At 43.3% G+C, this 19,098-nt stretch overlaps 2 protein-coding genes across 5 annotated transcripts in view; one reads left to right on the forward strand and one right to left on the reverse strand.

Annotated features, from left to right (window-relative positions):
* The window catches only part of CUNH1orf105 (chromosome unknown C1orf105 homolog), a 52,772-nt gene that overhangs the window by 16,039 nt on the left and 17,635 nt on the right, over positions 1 to 19,098 (forward strand). Inside the window, exons 1-3 of one of the 2 annotated variants that reach the window (XM_017866905.1) lie at positions 7,452 to 7,752; positions 8,542 to 8,627; positions 11,909 to 11,999. In XM_017866905.1, coding sequence (XP_017722394.1) covers positions 7,471 to 7,752; positions 8,542 to 8,627; positions 11,909 to 11,999 — 459 coding nt within the window. In that variant the 5' untranslated portion in view covers positions 7,452 to 7,470. Of the gene's footprint in view, positions 1 to 7,451; positions 7,753 to 8,541; positions 8,628 to 11,908; positions 12,000 to 19,098 lie in introns of those variants that run through there. The other variant, XM_017866906.1, reaches the window with a different exon arrangement.
* On the reverse strand, positions 4,919 to 7,779 carry PIGC (phosphatidylinositol glycan anchor biosynthesis class C). Of its 3 annotated transcripts, none has more exons than XM_017866902.1 (2): positions 7,451 to 7,779; positions 4,919 to 6,295 (listed from the first exon to the last, which is right to left on the reverse strand). In XM_017866902.1, the coding sequence occupies exon 2, from the start codon at positions 6,078 to 6,080 to the stop codon at positions 5,187 to 5,189; it is 894 nt and encodes a 297-aa protein (XP_017722391.1). In that variant the 5' UTR covers positions 6,081 to 6,295; positions 7,451 to 7,779; the 3' UTR covers positions 4,919 to 5,186. The 3 variants fall into 3 exon arrangements, with proteins under 3 accessions (XP_017722391.1, XP_017722392.1, XP_017722393.1); XM_017866903.1 differs by having other exon boundaries at positions 4,919 to 6,318; positions 7,451 to 7,533; XM_017866904.1 differs by having other exon boundaries at positions 4,919 to 6,247; positions 7,451 to 7,529.

The raw sequence follows: 19,098 nt of genomic DNA on the forward strand, positions 1-19,098 counted from the left end.
TATGTAGAAAGCTGAAACTGGATCCCTACCTTACACTTTATACAAAAATTAATTCAAGATGGATTAAAAATGTAAACATTAGACCTAAAACCATAAAAACCCTAGAAGAAAACCTATGCAATACCATTCAGGACATAGGCATGGGCAAGGACTTCATGACTAAAACACCAAAAGCAATGGCAATAAAAGCCAAAATAGACAAATGGGATCTAATTAAACTTAAGTGCTTCTGCATGGCAAAAGAAACTACCATCATAGTGAACAGGCAACCTACAGAATGGGAGAACATTTTTGCAATCTACCCATCTGACAGAGGGCTAATATCCAGAATCTACAAAGAACTTAAACAAATTTACAAGAAAAAAAAACAAACAACCCCATCAAAAAGTGGGCAAAGGATACGAACAGACACTTCTCAGAAGAAGACATTTGTGCAGCCAACAGACACATGAAAAAATGCTCATCATCACTGATCATCAGAGAAATGCAAATCAAAACCACAATGAGATACCATCTCACACCAGTTAGAATGGCAATCATTAAAAAGTCAGGAAACAACATGCTGGAGAGGATGTGGAGAAATAAGAATGCTTTTACACTGTTGGTGGGAGTGTAAATTAGTTCAACCATTGTGGAAGATGGCGTGGCAATTCCTCAAGGATTTAGAGCTAGAAATATCACTTGACCCAGCGATCCCATTACTGGGTATATACCCAAAGGATTATAAATCATGCTACTATAAAGACACATGCACACGTATGTTTATTGCAGCACCATTCACAATAGTGAAGACTTGGAACCAATCCGAATGTCCATCAATGATAGACTGGATTAAGAAAATGTGGTACACATACACCGCAGAATACCATGCAGCCATAAAAAAGGATGAGTTCAGGTCCTTTGCAGGGACGTGGATGAAGTTGGAAACCATCACTCTCAGGAAGTTATCACAAAGACAGAAAACCAAACACCGCATGTTCTCACTCATAGGTGGGAATTGAACAATGAGAACACTTGGACACAGGGCAGGGAACATCACACACTGGGGCCTGTTGGGGGGTGGTGGCTGGGGGAGAGATAGCATTAGGATAAATACTTAATGCTAATGACGAGTTGATGGTTACAGCAAACCAACATGACACATACATACCTGTGCAACAAACCTGCGTATTCTGCACATGTACCCTAGAACTTAAAGTATGATAATATAATAAAATGAAACAAACACAATTTATTTCTACTAAAAAAAAAAAAAATTGACAAAGGTAGCTACACTCAACAACAGATATTCAATGTAGATAAAAGAGCCTTCTATTGGAAGGTGTCATCTAGGACTTCCATAGATAAAGAGGAGAAGTCAATATGTGGCTTCAAAGGACAGGTTGACTCTGCTGTTAGGGGCTAATGCAGTTGGCGACTTGATGTCAATGCTCGTTCACCATTCTGAAAATCCCAGGGCCCTTGAAAATTATGTTAAATCTACTCTGCTCATGCTCTTTAAGTGAAACAACAAAGCATGGATAGCAGCACATCTGTTTACAGCATGGTATTGAGTATTTTAAGCCCAGTGTAGAGCCTCCTGCTCAGAAAAAAAGATTCCTTTCAAAATATTACTGTTCATTTAAAATTTGTTTCCATGCCTGCTAACACAACATCCATTCTGAAGCCCATGGATCAAAGAGTAATTTTGACTTTCAAGTCTTATTATTTAAGAAATACATTTTGTAAGGCTATAGCTGCCATAGTGATTCCTCTGATGGATCTAGACATTGCCATTAAGAACATTTGTAATTTGTGAAAGGAGGTCAAAATATCGACATTAACAGGAGTTTGGAAGATGTTGATTCCAACCCTCATGAATTACTTTGAGAGGTTCAAGACTTCAGTGGAGCAAATAACCACACATATGGTGGAAATAGCAAGAGAACTAGAAGTGATGTGTAAAGATGTGACTGAATTGCTGCAATCGTATGATAGAACTGAAGAGACGAGAAACTGATTACTACGAGTAGCAAGAAAACTGTTTCCCAAAATGAAATCTACTTCTGAAGAAGATGCTGTGAACACTGTTTTTGTTGAAATAACAATGTTTTTAGAATATTACATGCAATTGTTATATAGCAGTGGCAGGGTGTGAGAGGGCTGACCCAATTTTGAAAAATGTTCTACTGTGAGTAAAATGCTATCAAACAGCATCATGCGCTACAGAGAAATCTTTCTTGAAAGGAAGAGTCGAAAGAAGCAGCAAACTTCATTATTGTCTTAAGAAACCTTGCCACAGCCACCCCAGCCTTCAGCACCTAGCATCCTTATGTCAGCAGCCATCAATATCAAGGCAAGACCCTCACCAGCAGAAAGATTCTGATTCACAGAAGGCTCAGATGATTGTTTGCATTTTCAGCAAGAAAGCATTTTTAAATTAGGGTATGCATATTTTTTAGACATAATGAGATTGTACATTTTATAGACTTTATTACAATGTAAGCATAAATTTTATACACACTGGAAAACCAAAAAATTCATGTGACTTGTTTTATTGTAATATTAGCTTTATTGTAGTGGTCTGGAACCGAACTGCAGTATCTCCAAGGTATGCCTGTATATAGATATCGGTGCACATATATGTGAATGGTATACACACTTTGTGTGTGTGTTCATGTCTGGATATACACACTTATACATGATTTATCTATCTAGTTTTATAACACCTCTTTTCAAAATCCCCTTAACTTGCCACTGACTACAGGATGCAATAATGCAAAGTATTCAGCACTCTCAGATTTCAGTCTCTCACTACAGCCCATTTGTCCTGTGCTATTATCCACTGCCAGGATGCATCAGGTCCTGTGCACTCTGGCACATACTGTTCATTCTAGCTGTAAGAACCTTCTCCCCACAGCCACCACTTTTCTGTCTAAATTAAGTCTACTGCCTCACCCTTCATCCTCGCATCTATCCCACAACTCTCCATCTCCCACCACCTTCACAATGAATTTCTACAACCACCACATTGTGTAAGACAAGGGACTGAGTGACTCCAAATACTATACAGTGTGACAGGGAAAAGCTGAAAATGTTACTGCAGCCATACTGTCATCCCACTAAGGAACTATTCTTGAAAGTTTGAGAAACTTTCTGGTCACCAATATGCACGGTTGCTACTTGAGTTCTCTAAAGTTAACAATCACAAATGCATTCAAATAATACACATGTATTAATACATATAAACAAAAACTACAATTTCATAGAACTCTTTACTATCCTCAACCACCAACACCTAGCCCTGTTCCTGATGTGGACTATAGAATAATTATGAGGCATGCCTCTATTGAGACATGAGGCCAAACCAGGAGCAGGCAGTGGACAGATGCTTTGGGCTCCAGAGGTTAGTCCCTGAAACCCTTTTCTCCTCATTGGTTAGTGTCCTTGAATATAGAAAGCAGTGCAACTGACCTTACGGAAAACCACCAATTTTTATCACAAAACACAATATTCATCTGCCCAAATAAAACTCTGAAAAAGAATGTGACATGAGAAGAGCTGAAGACACTAGTTCAAAGTCATGTCCCAGACATTCTTGAGAAATTTATGTTCACATAAATAAAAACATTATTTTTTAGTAATACCACTCCCTTGACAAAATTTCTGATTTGAAGTTAATTCCCAGTGATAAAAGGACAGTACAGAAACTTGCCGCAAATGAATTACCACAGGAATAACCAGCTACCCTGGGAGGTGCCTGCTGCATTTGGCACCTTGTCTCTGCTCTCTTCAGGTTTTCTTACATGTCAACTTAAACAACACCTAATACATTAGTACTAGCTATTACATAGTGCTGATGCTAATACATAGCGCTTCGTGTCAGGCATTCTTCAAAGCACTTTGCATATATCCCATTTACCACAATTCTAGAGGTAGATACTTTTATTCCCACTTTACAGATGAAAACGGAGACATAGAACAGTTGTGGCCTAAGATGTGATGATTTATTTCCTCCTTAGACAAAATGGATTGCTCCCCACTACCTACAGTATAGAGCCCAAATTCACAGCCCTCGAATTGCTAACCTCCCATTCTGACTTTTTCCCAATATCCCCTCCCAGAAGTCCCCATAACCCTGAAGTGCCATCAAATATTGTCCCATCATTGTGCCCATGCTAAGGACAGATGTGGTACAGTAGTAAGCTTATGTTGCTGCAAATGTGTTTTTAGCCTGATTAATTTAAACTTGAGACAGAATTTACAAGTCAGATTTCATATTAAAAATCAGATATACAGTTACTGGGATTTCTCTTAGAATCCTATCTGGAATTCTAAGGGTCTGAAGCTAGGCACAAACTGTGAATAGAAACTATCAGTTGGAGCACAGTAGCAGCTGTCTCCATTGGACATCTCCATTTGTTCACAGTTGCCATCAGTCACACAAAGCATGCCAGTTTCACTTGCTTCCGTTACTGACCTGGCCTCTAAAGGCCTTCAACACATTGCCCTAAAACCATCTTTTGCCTACTTAAGTCTCCCTATCCTCCAAGACTAAGCTCAAATGTCACTGCCTCTCATAAGTATTTCCTAATTATTCCAGCTGAAATTTATCTCCAGCTTCTGAATTCCCCCTAGCATTCTGCTTATTATGACACATCACACTCTGCTTTGTAATTAGTTGTGTATATGCTTCCCTAAGAACAAGGTAGAAACTGAGTCAAGGTTAGGTAACCAATTCTGTGATCTTGGGCAACAAAACTGAACACAGCACCTTGTGTTCTAGAATTTGAGCCCCAGATAAATAAAACAGCATTAGCACATTGAAAAGGGTAGAGAGAGGTGACTTTACACACACACACACACACACACACACACACAACTTCACTCTTCATGCCCCTCTGCCTGTTTATGTAAAAATCATGAGACAACTTGATGAATGTGTTACTTTTTTAATAGAAACCACATCACTTCATATGTTACAGCATGTAATTCAAGAGGGTCCCATGAAGTATTTTCATCCACAAAATAACGGAAAGGATAAGGACCCGCACCACCCAAGCCTTTGGTTCATCTTTTTTGTTTTGATCTCTGTTCTCTTACCACAATGACATGCTGCTTCCAGAATGGAACTCTGTCTTTAAGTTCTATACTAGTTAGGAGGCTAGTCTATCAGCTTGCCTTAATAACGTAATGGATGTCCTAATTTAACTGAGGAACCTGGACAAGTCTTCCTTGATTTCAGCTTCATCCCAAGGCCCATGAATGTTTTCTTTAAAAAGCTGCAAGCGAATGAGGTAGAATGGACAGAGACATGAGATAGACATCAGCAGAAGGGCAAAGAGTATGGCTCCCACAGCACTGATGGACAGTAGGCCTCCCAAGGCTGAAAATGCAAAGAGCAGTGTGACCCCCACATAGCTCCGGGGAGTACATGCCTTTAGTTTCTTCTGTAACATGGGCCATAGGGCAAAAATCTGAATGGCAAACGTTACCATGATGAAGGCATGCAGGGACCGGGGAAGACGTGAAGCCAAGCATACAGAAGCAAAGATGGCCATGTTCAAGGATAGTGTGCTGGATACAATGGCAGCATTGGCACCATAGTCAAAAAAGATGAGGTGGCCTAACAGCATGAAGACTGACATGGCATAGATGGTGTCAGTGCTGACAGACTCTGTAAGGGTCTTCAGCACTGGTGAAAACCCGTAAGTGAAAGTAATGAAGACTAGGGCACTCTTCAGGTCAGCCCACCGGGTCTGCCCACTCTTCTTCCGCCCTTCACCTCCATCAATGAGATCAAACAAAACATACCCAGTTAATGAAGAAGCCAGGCCAGTCCCAAAAAGCCAATGGGGGGCCAGAAGACCCTCATCCATATACCACCAGATAACCACAAAAACACAAACACTGCACAGTTGCTGGATCACCACACTGGACTCAAATACCACAGCCCAGTATTGGTATTTCCGAGCATGGATGTTTTTCCGGAGCTCTTCCAGGAATCGCCGGTCCACATAGTTATCAGGAAAGGGCTGTCGCTCATACAAGACCTTCTGCCACTTGACCTCCTTGGTGCTATTTACAGATTGGGCACACATTATCCTTTCATTCAAACTCAGGCCAGTTTAATTATCGCCCTCACAGAAGTCCAGGTGGTTCTTGTTCTTTACGAAGTTTTGAAATCACACCTCCCTGGAAATTCCATGCTGTGGTTGATGTTCTATCAACCTTTCCTTGTTTTCAAAGGCAGCAACCCAGGCTAGGCCTACAACAGATGAATTTGTCTCTGAGGAAGGACAACACAGCCAAGTTCCTAGAAAAAGAGAGACTGTGAACCTACGAAAGTTGTGAAAGGTCAAGAGTAGTACTGAGTTAAAGTCAAATCAACTCAGTTTACTAAAAGTCTGAGCAAAATGTATGTGGTAGTCACCTTATTAATTTGGGACATTAAAACTGCATTTCAGATTTGAAAATTATAATTCCTTGAATAATAACAGACATCTGTTAGCTATCACTTATTGAGTGCCTACGATGTGCTAAGTGCCTTCTGTATCTTCTTTCACTTAATCCTCACAACCTTGCAAGTTAGTATTAGTCCTGCTTTGGTAAAAAAGCTGAGATTCAAGATGCTTAAGTAACTTTGCGCTAAGGTAACAGAGCAGAGCCAGGATTCAAACCAAAGTCTTATCCCAAAGCCTGTGTCTGACATTGTATCTCCCTCTAAACCAGTTCTTAACTCAGTGGTTCACATACCCCTTCGGTGTATCACATTGCATGCTTTTATCTGGATTTGTGTGAATTTATAGGGATAATATCCATAGCTTTTATTGGTTGTCAAAGGCATGTTATATTTTTTAAGTTACCAATCCAAAGACAATAGTAAGCTGCACCATACAGAAAGGTATGAGCTCTACAGTTTGTTTAGCCAAAATCAAAGACTCAAAGAAACTAGACTCTTCTTCCATTAGCTGAGCTTAGCATCCTTTAAAGAGCTATCAATCTACTCAAAACAAGGAAACTCTTGTGAGGATCGAGGAAGGTAATCATCCCTTTTTCACAATGAGAAAACTGAGTCTGAAACACCACAGGCATCCGGCAAATTTGAGGAAAAAACATTTCATATTGCCCAACTTTATTTCTTCCATGAAGACCACGACAAGTGTTGCTTGGCAAGCCAGACACCGTTACCCCGCTCTCTGCAGCAGGGATCCCAGCCAGGGAATCTTAAGGCCGCCGCCGGGGCTGGAGGGTCTGCGACGCCCAAAAGGGCAGCGCCCGCCCGCAGAGTGGGGCTGGGAGGGGACAGGGTAGGGTAGGGTAAGGTAAGGTAGGGTAGGGTGACCCCAGGGGTCCGCCTTCACTCTCCGGGCCTCCCACTCCAGCCGCCACCCCTCACTCAGCCTTGAGCCTGCGGGAGACAGCAGAGGAGAAGGAGCCCCGGAAACACTGACGGTTACACGGAACCCACCTGCCCGAGAGTTCCTAGGGATGCGCAGCTGGGGGACGGCGGCACCCAGCCTTTTTCCCGCTCCGGGGCGCAGGGGCTGCGACTGTGGCGGAGCACTTCCGGGTCCGCCGCAATCTCCTCAGCGAGAGCACCCTTCACCAGCCGGAACCATCGCGACGTGGCTGCTGCCCCCTCCTGGCTGCTCAGAGGACCTCCGGGCTCCTCTCCTGGAGACTGGCCCAAACCCGAATGCTCTGAGCCTAGGAAGGCATATCTCCAGCAATCCCCTATTGAAAGATGGGATGTGCCATCTGAAGGGCTGGGTAAGGCAGGAGAGGACAAGGAAAGAGGCTGGGCCAGTGGGTGAGAGATAATGGCCGCTTTTGTTGCGCTCCTTTTATTAAGTCAGGCCCTCAGCTGGGACTTCCCATACATCCATGCGTTCATTCCACAGATACTGACTGAATGCCTGCCCGAAACAAGCCCTCCTTGGGGGGGCTCATGATACAGCCGTGAATGAAACAGACAAAAATTGCTGCTGTCTTGAAACTCTTTTTTGGTACATTGACCTTTACACTGATTATATCATCTTCCCCCTCAAAGAGGACAAATCTAAGGCTCAGATAAGTTGAATTTGTCCAAAGACAGGCACCTGGGAAGTAGATGAACAGAGATCAATATCCAGTTGTCCATAGCTTCAAAGTTTGGTTCTTTCCTCTTTAACTCCTAAAAGAGGAGAGGAGAAGATTGCTAATTAAACTGAGTTCATGGAAATATTAAAGGATGTATAAACGAAGGAAATAATAAAAGGGATGTAGTAAAACATGGGATACAGTGGATACAAAAGTCGGAAAACATGACCCATTTACTAGCTCAGTGACTCAAGGCAAATCACACTACCTGACCTTGGATTTCTTCATCAGTAAAATGGAGATGACATTATTTGCACTTGGCTACTGTATAGGATGGTCAAAGAGTCAAATATAATTATAATATAAAAATGTTTTGTAAAGTGTTCACTATATGGCTGCTATTAGCTGACTTTGGCCATCGTAATGATAGCAATGTTTAAGTGTGATACATTCTGTAAAATGTTCTCTATTTCCCTCTAGGCTTCTGTTGCAAAATTTGACAAGATTCCTTGGCTTAGTGAGGCCAGCCTCGTAAACAAGCCATTAGTGCTCAGCCTCCCCAGAAGGTAACCTCTCAGCCACTGAAGGCAAAAGTTTTACGAAACATCTCACAGAAGATGATTTCTTCTTAAGGGATGATAATTATACAATTATCAGAGGGCGCATTTGATCCATTGAGAAACTCAAGTCAAGTGCTTTAAAAATAGAAATATTCTGGGTTTCTGAGACAAAAATGATCACTGAGTATAGACCTGGCTAGAGGAGATGAGATCTCAAATTATTTCCCTCTACCACTCAACAGTATAAGATAATTTTGCCCCTAGACACTGTCTCTAAAAACACTTCCATCCTCTTTCTCACCCCACCTTTTCTCCACTGCTGTAGTCCGAAATTTTCACATTTTTACCATCAAAAGTCTAGAACAGTAAGTTCCCATCTTTATAGAATAGTAACTCTGTATGTAACTTTGAGGCACCCTCCTACAATCTTATTAGTCCTACTCCTTCCAGACAGACTACTATGTGACATACACATCTATTTTTCAAAATTGCAGGAATTACATGTCTAGGGAGCATTTCAGCTGTCTCTTGAAATTATTGGGTTACCATGTTCCTTCTCCATTTTTGATGAAATGGTTCCTAAGTGTAGTGATAAACTGCACTCTGGAAAGGGGACATGGACAGAAGGGTAGATGTGAAGCAGTGTTGGGGTGAACGAAAGAAACCAGAAGGAGGGCAAAGAAAAGGCAGGCATAGAGGCCATTCCAAAGGCACATGACAGACAAAAAAGGATCCACTCCTTGGCATGCGAAACAGCTTGTTAGAAAAGCCAGACTCCCCGAAAAGAGTTTCTCCTCCTGTTGATAACTACCATGTACCCTCCTGCCCATGGATAAGTGACTTCATGAGCGAATTCCCATCACTATCTCCACATCCCCACTTTAGTAACATATACCTTTGCTTTGTCTACTCTACTTTAAAAAAAAAAATCACATTCTCAGTAAATAGGTACAGTTTTATGTATTTTCAGAACAAAATTCACAAGTGCTTTCAAGTGCTCATTATTCAGTTGTGTTGCTTTTACATAATTTTGAATATGTCTAAAGCAGATTATCAGAGGTTCAATAAACTCAAAGGCCTATTTAAGAAACAAAAGCACTAAGTGATAGAGGGCTTATTAAGAGTTGTTAACGCTACATGGATCAGCATGAGTAAGGACAGTCTAGCATATTTTAATTGAGGGTGGGACACAAACTCACAGGCCCATGACAGTGAGATGAGGGGCATAATGAGTAGAGCTTGCCAAATAGGACTGCAGTGAATGGAAATCATCTCCCCACTTCAGACCACCCGCACCCCAGCAGTGTTACCTGCAGGCATGTGAGTCCAGAGGCCAGATCCACTGGGTCTTCCAACAGTAGTAGAAATCTGGATGTTTTATGTGAAATTGCTAGTGTTTGATCTAATAGGGTAATATCCCACCATCCCATACTACCCCCATGTCCATTAGACCTGCCCCAGCAGCCAAGAGCAAAGTATCTTTGTGCATGGCTCTCTTGCCCCCAGCTCCCTTGGTCTCTAATTATATAAGCCTTTGGCAGAGGGTGAAGATCAGGGAGAAAGGTAGGCCCAGAATACAACTGGCTTTCCACAGCACCTGTTCAATTTCACAGCCAGGTCCTGGAGGATCAGAGCAGACAGTCTGTTGACAGCCAACTGGAAAGGGAGTGGGTAGTTTTTCCTCCAGCCAGCCAAACCTAAGCTAGGCACAAGAAGAAATTACCTTAGGCAGGCAGTGAAGCTCTACTCATCGCTATTCTGGGAGGATTGGGGGTAGCAATCTCAATTCTTGTTTAGAAAAATGTAATACACCTACCTCACAACAAAGGTGACTGAACAGCACCTTTGAGGTGCCCTGAACTCTCAGGAGGACAAGACAGGAATGTAAAGTCTTTTAAAAGGATGGTTTAAGTATCAACAGATCTTAAGAATTAAAAGCTCCTCCTGTGGGACAAAGCTCTGGGTTCCAAGCTGTTTATTTTTGGCAAAGCCCCTTACTGAGACTTTGGGAGAAAGTTCTCAATGTGCCTTAAGCATTACATACCCTTGAGCAAAGAGTTCTAATGCAGAACAGTCTGAAAAAGATAAAGGAACATTTAGCCAAATATGCTCAGAGTAATTCCAGCTATGCGCAATGGAAACACACCTGCGCAGTTGGAGGAGGTGCGGCTGGCTGTAATAAGAAGTGCCTGTACTGACCCACTTCCTTCAAGGACTCTCTCAGGTTGGCCTAACAATTTCGAAGCCACCCTCATCGTCAGTCTCCAAAGCCCTTCAAGTCACACTAAGGTCCTGTTTATATAAGATTATTGTGTGCCGAAGGAGTTCTAAGCTGGCCTCCTGGTCTCTCCTCATCAGCGTTTGGGTGACAAGTCCAAGACAGCCTATTCCCATATCAAAGACAAAGACCCTGAGGGCACTGATGTCAGACCCACCATCTCTGGTCTCACAGGGTCCAGGGAAGTGTGGGGAGAAATGAAACAAGAAATGCCTCATGAACATCAAAGTCCTTCCACATGCCTTTGTTTTAAATGAACAATGGACAATGAAATCTTTCCTCATTAAAGAGGAGATGTGTTCCCGGCAAAACTGCCAGCATTCTGAGTTTCTACTTCTTGGATGCCGGGGGCATGAATGGTGCCACACACACAAACAGTTTATGATTATGAGGCCCCTGCAGGTCTTGGCCCCGTACACTGTAATGAAATGAACCACAGTACCAAGTGAGACAGAGCACAGGCAGGTCACCCTGTAAAAAGAACTGGTGTTCTTGCAACATCACTGCTTCAACTGATAACCAGAAAGAAAAAATGTTGCAAAGGAAAATAATAGGTGGAGGGAGAAGACGTTCTGTGGGACGAAACAGGTGGATTGTTTCAGGGTGCAAGGACACAAACTCCAAGAAGTCAGCCCAGCAGCCTAGGTATGAAAGGGGACAGGCACAGGTGAGACATCGAAAACTTGAGTGCAGACCCTTTCAAAGAGGAAACTGGGATTCATTTCGCTCATTACACGTCTACTGTTGTGAACAATCTTTATCCTGCCTTGTTTGTACACTGTCTGACAATCCAAAATTGGTTAGTGCAAAACAAAAGGGACAGAAAAGCCAAAGTGACATAGAAGGGCAAATCCATCTTTTGGGAGTTCCTCAATGGCCTGAGTCCTCCAGAACTGGAGTGGAAGGCAGCTCCCTGTGGTGTCCCTTGTATTCTCTCAGAAACAACGAAGGGCCTGGCTCTTCAAATGGGGGACTGTGGTTCTAACTTTCTCTTGTTTTAATTACTTAGATATCCTCCTTCCTCTGCGACTTTTCTGACTTTGTCCAAGAAGAATATGAATTTGCCAATTTTGTTTCAAGTTCCAGATGTTTTATCTAAGGTATTCAAAAATTTTTATTGAAAACAACAGCAGTTCTAGAATGACATAGAATATGAATACATGTCTCATCTCCTTAGCACAGCCCTGTGCTTGGTGCACCATCAGTGTTCAGTAAATATTTGTTAAATGAAATGAATGGCCCCACCCCCCTCACTATGTCTCAAGTGCCTTAGGGCCCCAGTTCACTAGAACTAAGAATACAGGCATAAGGTTAGAATCAACAGAACAGGAAACTAAAAATTAGTATGGAGGAATCTGCCCCAAGACTTCCAGGGAATGCCTGTCAGCTTGTGACTGGAACCAATCTGGAGTCTCTAATGCCTCCCGCAAAGGAATGCTTATGTCGCCCACCTACAACTCCTGACACCTGTGGAATTTTACATTAAAAACTCCTCATTTCCCCTCCACCGTGACCGGTTGCCAAGTGACCCTCAGTGTCACTGTGGAGCAAGTACACAGGCTACAGTGCTCGGGTAGTCAGCACCTTCCTGAGGTGGAGAAAGAAAGAAAACATATGGTGAGACAAGCAGTTTTTTTCACCTGAAAAATTGCACGTTCCTCACGGGGCTATCATAGGCATTGCCTGAAGCAGTGTCCTAAGGCACTTGACACGGTGCCCCACCCAGAGCCAGAGCTCAGTGAATGTGAGTCACAATTATTAGGAGCCCTGGTGTCAGTCAATAAATGTTTACAGAGGCCTTTGTAATTGCTTTAATACATCAGAGATGAGTAAGTCAGCTGCAGCTACGCAGATGAGTGAGCAGACAGGACGGGGACACAACTGAGAATGCGTCTCAGAGATGGGGCACAGCACTTGTGAGAGAAGGTGGGAGCAAAGGTTACCCCCAGATTGGGCAAGCAGAGTGGGAGTGAGGGAAGGATTCAAGAGGAAGTGGCATCTGCATTGGATCTAGAAGATACTGTTTTCAAGTGGAGGGAAGAGCCAGGGGTGGAGGAAGAACTGGAAAGAGAAGAGAAGATTATCAGCAAAGAGGTGGAGACTGAGTGTGCAGGAGGAAATGCCTGAAGAATATCAAGGAATTATGAGCATACATGAAAGGGAAACAAGGACACAGCTGGGCCCAGCTAATGCATACAGGGCCCAACAGACAAAAGCAGAGAGGACACATCGAAGGTTTTCAACACCGGAGTGTCAGGGTCCAAGTTTTGCTTAAGAGTCATCTCTTAGTCCCCCTAACACCCTGGGCAGGCAAGTAGGTAACATGACCACCATGACATGCATTCGGTGGAGGTGGGGGATGAGCGGGGAGGCAGGACTGGCTTAGCAATTGCTGCAGAACCAGCAAGAAGCCTTTCAGTCATCAAGTCGCTGTGAGCTTCCTATTTAGACAGGTCTCACCTGCCGCTGAACGCCTACTCATCTCAGGTTTGTCTCTGTATTGTGGCAACCTAGGCGCTAGGACACCAGGTCCCAGCCTGGCTGGGGTGGAGAATGGGGAAGGAAAGCCAATTCTAACAACCAGTGGGAGTGAGAGGCCGTTCTCCAGCAGGGTATAGTGGTTTTTGTGGTTGCAATATTCATGGTTAGCCACTAGATGACAGTTAAGAGCAATAGCTTCCAGCTGCATAGCCCAAAGGGTGCCTGGGAGGTCAGTTTCCTGGCTGACCCATGAGAAGTCCCAGATAGGTTGCTCATATCGAGTGAGAACACAGGCCCTTCAACCTCACCCTCACTCATCCTGTTGCAGGCTGACCCTCCACTGATTTGCACGTGAGAAAGAGTCACCCCTGCAGATTGAAACACAAGTAGGGAACCCGGGGTCCTTGCTCTGTTGGGGCACCAGGCAGGTACCTCCAGTCATATTCTTTCCTGTCACACAGACGTCCTCAAATTTGCATCTGGCTTCCAGAGTCTACTGCGTGTATGAAGGCCTGCACGTATGTGCCATGAGGTAAACATGGATTCAGCCGGCAGCTGCTCCCTTCTGGAAAGAAACTGTTGTGTTTCAAGGGAGTAGAATGTACTGTGGACACGATCTATTCCTTCACCCTCTAAATCAGGGACCTGCCAAGAAGCTGCTGGCAATCCAGAGGCCAACTGGAGGCCCTGCACCCTGTGCAGAGGTGCAAAGTTCCTGCCACCTGGCTGCCTTCCTCTTCACCATCACAGGTCGAAGGGCAGAACTTGAAACACCCGCTTACTCCTCCCCTGCCCAGGAGCACCCCGTGGCTGAGGCAGGTGCACGTGTGCCTGGAGCAGTATGTCCTAGTGATTAGACAAAGGGGAAACAGGCTCAGAGACACAATAACAGGGAGAGGGAGCAGAAAGCAAGAGAGAAACACACCCACAGAGATGAGGGATATAAAACACACAACAAAAGGAGAGGCAGGTCTATCAAAGAAGAAAGATTTTTAGTGAAGACAGATGAAGCCTAAACATTTCCTCGTTTAAACATCTACTGTGGAGAAGCTTCTTCATTAGTCATTGCTTTCACCTGCCATTTCCAGGCATCCACTCATGACTCCTCAAGATGCCAAGAAACAGAAAGGTGCATCATGATAGTTGGGTAACTGGGTCAAGAGGTGACTGACTCAGTGATCCAAGGCAAAAGAACAGCAGGTGTGTGTGGGTGACCTGGAAAACTGCAGCTGGAGACTCTCAAACCCCTTTGCCCACTTGCTGGTACCGGTGTAAATTAGCTAGAGCTCCTCAGTTACTAATAGATTATAAAATGCCACTCCACCCTCTCAATTCCTACCCCCAGTCTCTCTACTCACTTTGATCTGGGTTTGTTGTTCCAGTCTAATGAGTCAGAGTGAAGATAAGAACATTATTATTTTGCTTTTAGCAGACCTGTGGCAAAAAGCACTGGCTGAAAAGATTGTGCAGTAGCAGAGGCATAGCTGGGGAAGATGTATAGGATGTTGACTTTCTATTTTCTTACCACTAAGAACTCTCTTTTTATTATTTCTCTCACATTGATTAAATTTTCAAAGCTCATAACTACCAAGGAAACTACCTCATTTACTCCTAAGTCATTTTCATATTTATATTGCTTATGTTGATCTAGTGCAAATAACTACAAATACAGTTTTTTTTTGTTTTGTTTTTGTTTTTGTTTTGAGACGGAGTCTTGCTCTGTCGCCCAGGCTGGAGTGCAGTGGCGCGATCTCGCCTCACTGCAAGCTCCGCCTCCCGGGCCCACGCCATTCTCCTGCCTCAGCCTCCCGAGTAGCTGGGACCACAGGCGGCCGCCACCGCGCCCGGCTAACTTTTGTATTTTAGTAGAGACGGGGTTTCACCGTGTTAGCCAGGATGGTCTCAATCTCCTGACCTTGTGATCCGCCCGCCTCAGCCTCCCAAAGTGCTGGGATTACAGGCGTGAGCCACTGCACCCAGCCTACAAATACAGTTTTTAAAGAGAATATTAAATGCTATTGACCTAAAATAGGGATGGTAATAAAAATCAAATTTAATAAGTCTGAATGTAGGGACATGACGGTCTATTATTTTGAATACATTTCAGGTTTTTTTCCTAGTGAACATTAAGAGCATTTTTGAAAGTATATTCAGCTTTATTCTTTAAAATGGCTGACATTTTCGGATAGAAGGAACATGTGTAATATCATAAGGTGTTTTGAATATTGAAATTAGTTCTCTGACCACTACTTTTGGGATTCTACGTGGTAGAAATAATTCTGCCTTTATATGGATTCTTTATTTTGAAACAGAGTCTCGCTCTGTCGCCCAGGCTGGAGTTCTATGGCACTGCAACCTCCACCTCCCAGGTTCAAGTGATTCTCCTGCCTCAGCCTCCTGAGTAGCTGGAATTACAGGCGTACGCCACCATGCCTGGCTAATTTTGTATTTTAGTAGAGACGGGGTTTCACCATGTTGGTCAGGCTGGTCTCAAACTCCTGATCCCGTGATCCGCCTTCCTCTGCCTCCCAAAGTGCTGGGATTACAAGCGTGAGCCACCGTGCCTGGTCTTTACATGGATTCTAAGAGTTTATTCTTCCCCTGAAGAAAGATAATCCTTTTTATCCAAAAACTTTCTAGCCGACTGAAGTTCAATAGATGTGTTATTGAACAAATCTCTTAACCTTTCTGGGCCACAGCTTTCTCACTGGGTAAATTGAAAGATTTGAACCAGGTGTTCTATGAGGTCTCTCTCAGTTAACTTACAAGTGGGAAGGAGAAAAGAAATAGAGGTGTTGAAGGAAAGGACAGAGGCAAATGTGTCAGTACTCCTCACAGGGTGAAGCCTGTTTTAATTACAAGCTTTTTTCGTTTTTATGTGAACAGGTGTGTAAAAGAGAGAGAGAAAGAGAGTGAAAGAGAGAAAAAAAGGAGAGTAGAGGGAGAGGGAGATGGAGAGAAATATGTTTCTTTGTTTCTTTACCAAGGGTTCAAGAAGGCCACAGCCTTGGGCCATGAGTCAGCCCTTAGACACTGAAGCAGACATTGTCCTCGGATATGAGGATGTTTCCAACTGTCAAATGTGTTTTGGCTTCTGGGGACGGCTGAAATCTGCATCATACCTTGGCCAGGCTACACATAGGTTGCTGTCACTCTCCTGTCACAAGTGCCATCTGCTATCCAGAGGACAGCTGCTTGGGAAATGAAGGCCCCATTAACATTCCAGTGCCTCTGGCTCTAGACCTGATAAAACCAGGGCCTTGTGCTGTGAACCTGGACAATTCACTCTCCATTCCTGTTATTGCTGCTGAGCTGGTCATAAGGAAACCAAGAGTGAGAAGGGAATGCAACCGAAGAAAAAGACCTAAGACCTGGGTTTCAGGGCTGGGAAAGAAAGCAAGACAGAATGGAGGAAATGAGGCCTGCAGGACATGGAGTCTCAAATGTTCGCATCACCTTTAAAGTAGCCTGTCACAGCTGCCTTCTGTGACCCTTCAATGCCCTCATCCCTTCTCCAGATAGAAATAGAGCAGCCCTTCTTGGAAGCCAGGCTTCAGCTGATAGTGAGTCTGAGGTAGAGTACGGCACAGATCAAAGATTGCTTTTTACCTTTACATGTAAAGTATAAAGGGGCAGGATTAGAGCATCTGCCTCTGTCTTTTTGGCCACAAAGACCATTATCAGTAAGGGAAGGGAGACCTGGAGAGTTTATATGATTGACAAAAGTCACCCAAGTTGTTTATGAGCCAAGACTGGAACAGAGCTCTTTGGGCATCTAGTCAGTGTTCTTCCCCAGTGTATTGCATAGAATGAATTTGTTGCACTACAACACTAATGTTCTGTAACATTTCCCTGAAGACAGAGTTATAATAGTGATATCCATTTATTTATGTACTTTATATATGTGTGTGTGTGTGTGTGTTGATTGTGTCTATATTTAGACCTCATAATTTAAATTGCTTACAATGACTCATTCATTTGCCCAATGTTTGTTGAATACTTGCTATGTGCCAGGTTCTATCATAGGTTCTAGGAGTACAAAGATGTGTAAAACATGATTTTTGCTCTTAAATATAATAACTCTCAACCCGGTGGAGGAAACAAACACATTTAAAAACAAGAAGAATAGTGCAAATATAAAGAAAGCTAGACCAAGTTTATGATGCAATCAAAGAAGCAGGCACCCAACTGAAGTTAGGAGGGTGAGAAATGGTAGCAGGTCCAGGAGAAAGGTTTTCTGAGGATGTAACACCTACACTATGTCTTAAATGAGTAGTTATCAAGGCCAGGTGGGACAATATATAAGCATTTCATCCCTCAGGTTCTAAGAGATGACAGTCATTATGTTATGGGACTCTGTAGTCACATTTACAGTTGTCATTAACCTAGCAAGATCTTGCAATGCACTTTGGAGATCTTGCAAATAATATCTGTTGCTTGATTTGCAATGAGCTCTGAGATTGCAATTCCTGTATGGTCTAGTAGTAGTCTTAGCAGAAACCAGAAGTCTAGAAAAAGGTGAAGTAAATAATTTCAGTGAAGAACTTATAAGTCTAGTAAAAACAAACCTGCCGAAGGATTCTCCCATATCTGCCTCCCCCTGTCCAGGTCTTCCTCATCCCTTCAGACTGAGTGCAAATTCCACTTCTAGGAAGCCTTCCCTGATTTATCCAATCAGAAGTGGTCTCTCTGTTTTCTGAAGGCACAGAGGTATTACCGCCTCTTAATTGCAGTTTCAGAAATGTACCTCATTCTCATACCTCAAAGATGTGAGAGATGGAGGGAGGAGCTGGAGCTTCAGGAGATACCACCCCCAGCGGTATCAGGAAGACATGGTAGAAAGTTGAATCAGCCCAAAGCAGAGGAGTCAGTACACACAGACACTTCCTCTCTAGTCTCTCTTCTCAGTCCATTCATCCTCCAACCAGACAACCTGTCCATTCCAACCTACATTCACTTACCTGAAGCTGATTTGCTAGGTTATTCTTCCAGGTTGTTGCATAGTGTTTCCTGGGCTTGTAACACCCTCACCATCCTTGTTCACTCCACAAATACCTACCCAAGCATTGCCTGTTTTTTCCACCCTTCTCAGACCCTTCCCTCTCTGCCCCACCCCCAGTTAAACTCAATGACCCTTTTCAGCTTCACTGGGTCCTTGATACATTTCTGTTGTAGCACCTTCAACACCATCATACTTCTTGGATGGTGAGCAGCTTGAGGTCACGAACTATGTCTTATTTATTTAAATGTCTCTGTACCTAATGAATGGGTAAATGAATAAATTTGTATTCTTCTTTTGTCTTCCTTACAAACTTCCTTCCAGAAACTTTGCCTTCTTCATCAGTATGACCCCCCATCACAGCACCCTTTACTTGGTAGCCTCACAATAGATGTTTGTTGTTGAATGAATGAATCTAGTTATTCACACACATACTCAACCCACAACATTGTAATACTGAATTGATTCTTTTTAGAATGCCCTATAAAAATGAAGTGTATTTTAAATATTTATCAAAAGAATCCAACTTTGTTAATAGTTTTTAGCCCTCAAACCCCCAATGATGCCTCACCTAAGTGCTGTATGTCTCTCACAGGATGAAGCTACTTGCAGAACAATCTGGCAGAGGTCATCCTAGGAGCACACCTCAGGAACTCCTCACTTTTTGTTCCTCCTCTTTCTGTTCCCCACGCCTCCCAGGGCAACAGGAATGGGTCAAG

This window comes from Rhinopithecus bieti, unplaced genomic scaffold (assembly GCF_001698545.2).
Source record: "Rhinopithecus bieti isolate Rb0 unplaced genomic scaffold, ASM169854v2 scaffold_1853, whole genome shotgun sequence".
Lineage (NCBI taxonomy): Eukaryota > Metazoa > Chordata > Mammalia > Primates > Cercopithecidae > Rhinopithecus > Rhinopithecus bieti.

Coding starts and splice junctions, on each gene's coding strand:
- PIGC (XM_017866902.1), bottom strand. CDS start 6,080: ATGTGTGCCCAATCTGTAAATAGCACCAAGGAGGTCAAGTGGCAGAAG.